Source organism: Gigantopelta aegis, unplaced genomic scaffold, assembly GCF_016097555.1.
Source record: "Gigantopelta aegis isolate Gae_Host unplaced genomic scaffold, Gae_host_genome ctg6902_pilon_pilon, whole genome shotgun sequence".
NCBI classification, from domain to species: Eukaryota; Metazoa; Mollusca; class Gastropoda; order Neomphalida; family Peltospiridae; genus Gigantopelta; species Gigantopelta aegis.
In genome coordinates this window covers 5,057-12,332 of record NW_024535391.1, presented here as the reverse complement: position 1 = coordinate 12,332, position 7,276 = coordinate 5,057, and the positions used below count along the sequence as shown (strand labels likewise).

General features: G+C 39.5%; 1 protein-coding gene across 1 annotated transcript; it reads left to right on the top strand.

Annotated features, from left to right (window-relative positions):
• The first annotated feature begins 4,927 nt into the window (after window positions 1–4,927).
• Window positions 4,928–5,656, top strand: LOC121366739 (uncharacterized protein K02A2.6-like). The gene has a single exon (XM_041491067.1). It carries the CDS (start codon window positions 4,928–4,930, stop codon window positions 5,654–5,656), a length of 729 nt encoding a protein of 242 aa, XP_041347001.1.
• The last annotated feature ends 1,620 nt before the right edge of the window (window positions 5,657–7,276 follow it).

Below are 7,276 nucleotides of genomic sequence, written 5' to 3'. Positions count from 1 at the left end.
GGGACCCTGTTGTTGCGTAATGCCACCTATTGAGGAGTTGGCGAACCTCGAACAGCCATTGGTCCAATGAATAGAAATGTAGTACAAATGCTCAGGATGCTCAAACGAATGTTGAAAAGTAAAGTTTGTTTTATTTAACGACGCCACTAGATTGATTTTTATCTTTAATATCATTGGCTATTGGACATCAAACACATGGTCATTCTGACACTGTTTTAGAGGAAACCCGCGAAGTTCACAGTGACCACTTACAAAAAATAATGAAACACATCGAGATCTTACTGACATATTTAATCATTTGATTTGGCAGTAAACTTCATCAGTATCGGTAAACGTTCCCTCCCCTAGTTTATCAGAAGGTCACTAAATTTCCACAAAGCCAGTTTGTAGCTGGAGTAAATTATTAAATATAATTATTATTATTAATCGGAACACCTCGCTACGCTAGATGTAGAGTAAATCGGAAAAGATCGCATATATTCGTGAAAACAATTTTCGCCCGATATCTCACGAACGTTACCGAACTTCAATTTGAAGGGAAGTAACTCCATCAAGTAGTTGTTAGAAGAAAACATTTCGTGGCTAACAGGTCGCCAATAAAACTAAATTTGCGACAGTAAAACCACCGATATACATCTGCAAGTCGGAAAACTCAGTAGGGTTATCCCCTAAATGACACCAAATGAGTGCTTGTGATAGTTTTGGAATGTTTTCGTGGAAATCGTTGTTATATTAAAAAAACATTTTTGGATATATACAAAAAAAGTTTTAGGGTCGGCAGGTTCAAATTAGGGTTGGTCGGGTAACCGGAAACAAAACAATATTTTATGATACGCCTCATGGAAATACCTCTAAAAATAACTAGAGATTGTTTCAATAACCATTACTTCTCAGACGAACGTGCGTTTTTAGAATTATGAAAAATGCAGTTTGCGGTATTGCAAAAACCTGGATGACCAGAACCACTAAATAATAAAATGTAATTACATCTAATTTAAATTATCAAAAAGCAAGCTCTTTATAGACTTTAATAGTGAAAAATATGTGGTAGTGTTTAAAAACTAGGGTCTGTCAACAGTAATTAACATTTAAACAAATGCATATCAACCAAGTAGAATGTAGAGTTTCGTTACAATGATCACCTTTTTTTCAATTGACCAGAATTAGTTTTTTTCAAATGACAGACTTCAAGAGACTTCTACAATGATTGTATACACATATAACTATCTGTAAGCATTTTATACTGTTGTTATCTCGATGTTGAAGGCAACGAACAAAATGGCCCAAGATTTGAGATAACTGTGGACTGAGTTGAAATTAGCCTTTTGATGAAAATGATGTCGTGGAACCATTTCCCGATTTCTTGGGAAAATGAGTTTACAGAGATCGAGATAACGAGGTCCGACTGTATAGATCTTTTTAATTTATAATGTCCATATATTGTGGGAGTGGACTTTCTTTCTGTATTTTGAATACTGCTTTTAGGATTTTGTTTAAGGACAGTGTCAAGATAGTAGTAATAATTAAACTATTTACGTCACACATAGAAGTGATGTCATTGGAAGGCGCAGACGCCTGATGTTAAGAATGACATGACATGGAATCAAAACATTGTGTTAGATTTCAATCTTCCGAGTATCTTTACATGGTATCAGAAGTAAGTAAAAGCGATGCACAAACATCACATTGCATCGTACTGCAAACGACAATGGACTCTCCATAGTGGACTGCACCCGAAATTTGATTGGGATACGCCTGCCCTGTCGGAGGTGTGGACGAAATTCGAACAACCAGCCCGACTCATGTTCGTTGTACCCCTCAACGCAACAACAGACATACAAAAAGTTAGCTACCTACTTATATGGACTGGCGAAAAAGGCAGAGACATTTACTCTATGTTCAATTTCGTTCCGGGAACGGCGGCCGTTGAAGCTACAAACGACGCTCCAGCAGTGCCAGCTATTCCGCCGGAAGATCGGAACAATTTCGATACGGTTTGCAGTAAGTTTCGTCAATATGTGACACAAAAATCAAACTTTATATTCGCGAGATACAAATTCTACAACCGCACCCAATCCCTTCACAAATCTGTTGACAATTTTATTACAGATATATTACTAGCAAAAGACTAGTTTCCACCGCGATACAGTAGACGAAATAATTCATGACAGGCTTGTATACAGAACAAACTCGCCCAAAGTGCGTGCATGGTTTATTGACCACGGAAACAACCTTGACCTCTCCAACACGATCGACATTGTGCGCGCACACGAAAGCACACACAGTCAATTAAAAACATGGAGGGAGAGACAGCACAAATACAGTCTGTAAAATACACCCAAAGGAAACCGAGCGGAGCAACAGTCTTTAACAGAACAAGAAATATTGGTCAAAGATCTTAATGCGGTAATTGTGGACGTAACCCCCATACAAATATGACCGAATGCCCTGCTAGGGGTCGCGCATGTAACAAATGCAAAAAGACAAATAATTTCTCTACAGTATGTCACCAGAAAACCGTAAACAGCATTGACCCACCCGATACAGACCATGAAAGAGACACTAGTGACAAGTTCTACATAAACACTATAAACTCCGAGACCACAATCAATGATCGGGCATATGTCAAACTGACCTTCAACAATAAGAATTTAACATTTAAGTAGATACAGGTGCCCAAGTGAACGTCCTACCAAAAGTTGAGCTTGACAAACTCCACACACGACAGCCACTCAAGCGCCGTAAAACTACACTTCATGGGTACGGCGGACACACACTAAAAAAACCTTGGCATATGTGAACTCGAATGTTCCCACAAAGGAACCCCCTACAAGCTGCAGTTCCATGTGGTAGATGTACATGCACCTCCTATATTGGGACTCCAGTCATGTGTTAACATGCAAATTGTGAAACTCGTACTGTCTATTGACGAGAAGAACACTAATGCTGACACACAACCCAAACTCAAAAGTGATGATGCTGAATTAAACCAGCTATTTACTGAATATATGCAGACCTATTTGAGGGCATAGGAGAATTCCCGGGAGAACACTCTCTAACGCTGCACCCAGATGCCAAACCTGTCATACACCTGCCACTGGGTCAACTCTATGGTGGTTGTGCACAAAAGCAATGTTGATTTACGCGTATGTTTGGACCCATGTGACCTTAATGCTGCCATAAAACGACCATACTACCCCGTGCCGACACTGGAAGATGTAACCAGCCAGCTTGCAGGTGCTAAACATTTCTCAAAGTTAGATGCACGCAGCGGGTACTGGCAAATCAAACTGTCAGACTCTACATCGCGACTAACGACCTTCAACACACCTTTCGGGCGTTACCGATACCTCTGCATGCGTTTCGGAATAAACGCTGTACAAGATGTGTTCCAGCGACGAGGTTATGACGAAGTCTATGAAAACCTCCCACGGGTTACCGGCCTCAGCGATGATGTCCTGGTTGCCGGCACATCAAAAGAAGAACACCTCCAGATGCTGCACACAACATTCCAACGTGCTCATGAACATGGTCAACGGTATAACCTTGACAAGTGTTGCTTTGACATGACTGAGGTCAGCTACTTTGACCACGTAATATCAGCTGACGGAGTGAAACCGGATCCCCAAAAAGTAGAAGCCATAGCAAAAATGGCAAGCCCTGCTAAGGCCAGTCGTTTTTGATTAATAGGTTTACGGATCCGCCGAAGTTCATTAAAAAGTCCCGCTGGAAAAATAAAAATGCAAACCTACATTTTTTTATTTTTTTTTACCGCCAAAAAAAAAAGAAAAAAAAGTAATTCAAGGGTATTTTTCCCAAAATTATACTTGTCAAATCATATTCTGTCTTTGTTAAATTATTTATTCAGAAGTACGTTGCGTTTTGACTTTGCCGTGTACTGTGCGAGTGCACAGGTGCATGGCCACCATCTTGTTGTTGTTATTGATACTTGCGGAAAGCGGCTATATGTCGAAATCAGAATTTCAAGTAGCAGAATTGAACAGTTTATCGTAGTATGTCTGTATTAACTAATTCAACATCATAAATACATATCAAAAGTATAAATCAATAAGCATCTATGTATAATACAGTATTTATATGCCTGAATGCCAAAGCAGTACAATTACGACATGTCATGTGCAGACCAATTTCTGTTGAATCCGGGTCGTTTTGCCCTAAAACCATTTCAAACCCTATGTTGTTTCGCCCTTAGACCCGTTCACCCAGGGTTGGTTTGTTCTAAAATCTTATTTGTACGGAGTCGTTTCGCCCCAAAAGTGAGTCGATTCGCCCCGATTATATATTTATTAGTGTAATTGTTTTGAAATAACATGAATATATTCACATTAGTTATTTAAACGAGATATAAATACTGTAAAACCCGGGAAGCAGAATGGTAGTGAATGAGAAAGTACATGCAACCACAAAATCCATTTGCAACATATATGTGTGTGTGTGTTCATGATGAATAATCTGGATTTGAAAATGTTCTCTTTTTTTCCTCCGACAGAAAAAAATTGGTCAGAAAAAAAGAATTAAAAAATGGATTCAAAACTTTTATTTTTATTTTTATTTCGACCACCTACTTATATTTTGTGGAAAAAAATCCGTAAACCATTTAATAAAAAATAGGTGGCCTAACAAAACTGAGCTGCAGACAAGTGTCACACTCATGCAAGTGTCACACTCATGCAAGTGCCACACTCATGCAAGAGGGCCCACCGATTGAGTACATGTCGAGGGCCCTTGATGAATCAAAGCAGAACTGGGCAACTATTGAGAGGGAAATGCTTGCCATTGTATATGGCTGCGAACGGTTCCGTCAGTACATGTACGGGCGAAAAACAACAGTAGAATCTGACCACAAACCACTGGAGACAATAATGCGTAAACCAATATCGGCAGCTCCTACACGTCTATACAGAGAATGATCCTCGAGCTTCAATGCTACAGATATGATATCGATATCATTCACAGACCTGGAAAGGACATACCTGTAACCGATTGCCTAAGCCGCAAACTTATCATAAATGCAAAGCCAATAAAGGATGAGTTAGCAAAAAAAGCAGATGTCGCTGTCCACTATTTGTTTGAAACTCTTCCAATCAGTGACCCAAAACTAGCAGAGATTCGGACATGCACAGCCAATGATGAAAGCATGCAAGTGCTTAAGCACTTCATAATATCAGGGTGGCCAAGCCAATGCAGAGAATGCCCTGAACTGATTCTTGACCACTGGAACCATCGAGATAAATTGATGTATGCAGATGGGCTGATTTTCAAGAGTGACCGCATAGTCATTCCGAAAACATTGCGGCAAGAAATTTTATTGCAAATACATGCAGGCCATTTTAGTGTCGAAAAGTGCCATTCGCGGGCATGCACAACACTTTTCTGGCCTGGAATGATCTCTGACATTGAAAAATCAGTCACAAACTGTAGCACATGCCAGATGCATCAAAACATGAAACAAAAGGAAACCATGATCAGCCACCCAATACCCAGCTTACCATGGCAAGTTATTGCTTCAGATATCTTCAACTTCGACGGCAAGGAATACGTCTTGGTAGTTGACTACTACAGCAAGTACCCAGAGGTTGACCACCTGTCAGATACACGCTCCAGGACCGTGATCAACAACATAAAGGAATCTTAGCTCGCCATGTAAAGTGTCAGAAACTGGTCAGTGACAATGGTCCCCAGTACTCGAGTAGCGAATTCAGCAGTTTTGCAAAGGAGTGGGACTTCAACCATGTCACATCCAGCCCAACTTATCCTCAGTCAAATGGCCTAGCCGAGAGAACTGTGCAGATAATCAAGCGACTCATGAGAAAAGCGAAAGAAGAGCGGAAAAACCCCTATCTAAGCCTGCTAGAATTGTGTAACACCCCAATATATGGGTCTCAATCTCCGGCTCAACTCTGTATGTCCTGTCAACTACGCTCTTCAATCCCATGCACAGCTAAACATCTGAAACCTGCTGTCGTAAACCATAGTGTTATCACCGACATGATGGAGCAAAAACAGGCAACTCAAAGAGCTAACTTTAACACATCCGCAAAAGACCTTGAACCTCTTGACCATGGTGAGCATAGACGTCTCCGCACCTCAGGTCCCAGGCCATACTGGGAACCTGCAGTCATCCTCCAAACACCGCAACCTGAATCACCGCGCTCTTAACTGGTGAAATTGGAAAAAGGCGGAATATACAAGCGAAATCTCAGACACCTACTGAAGACAGGAGAGACCCATAACTTCACATACCAACATGATTCCGATGAAGATCTGCCTGATACCCGTACGCCTGAACTAAACAAGTCACCCTAAAAGCCAACACCAGTTATACCTGTAGCAACAGTGCCAATAGCTGATATGCCCGTTGGAACAACAGTGCAAGCATCGACCAGAGCAGGCAGAGAGACCAAACCAAGGCGTATTCTTGATCTCTAAAATGTGGCCTATTACAAGTCTCTATTTCAAAGTTTACTGTTCTTAAAGTCTCTATTTCAAAGTTTATTGTTCTTACAAATATTTCATTAATATTACTATTACCTTAGTTCCATTCTTTCTCAAACAAAGTGGACATACTATAACTTGATACAAGGGCTTTATCAAGGACTAGCTTAGAAGCTGTGAGACTTTCTAATAAATTTATTATTATTTTATTTTATTTTATTAAAACAAGGGAGATGTGCAGATCACATATATAGAAGTGACGTCATTGGAAGGCGCAGACGCCGGATGTTAAGAATGACCACACAGTACATGACATGGAATAAAAACATTGTGTTAGATTTCAATCTTTCGACAAGTATTGATATTGTTAAAAGTATCTTGTGTTTACATACATTTCACATTTATATATTTATTTATAAACTGGATCTGTTACATAAAGTTATTGTACATAAAGGTATGATTATGAATTTAAAAAAAAAGTTAAATAAAAATGTATTTATTTATTTTTTATACTGTATGTTTACTTACCATCTTTGAAATAAGCACAGATTGTCCATTTGTCCTACCAAGTGAAAATCTGCCCAGACCAAAAAAAATGTATCTCAATGGACAAGTGAAAATGTTCAATGCAGTTGCATTTAGAGCAACCAAAAACATCGTCCTTGCACTTGAATAAATCAAACCATTTATTCAGACAAGTGAAAAGATTGGCTGACAAATAGATTTCTAATATACTCTTCAAAAGAAGAAACGCAAAACCACATTGTCGTAACATTTGGAGAATTGATTTAATTATTGAATGGTGAGTCCGATAATTACC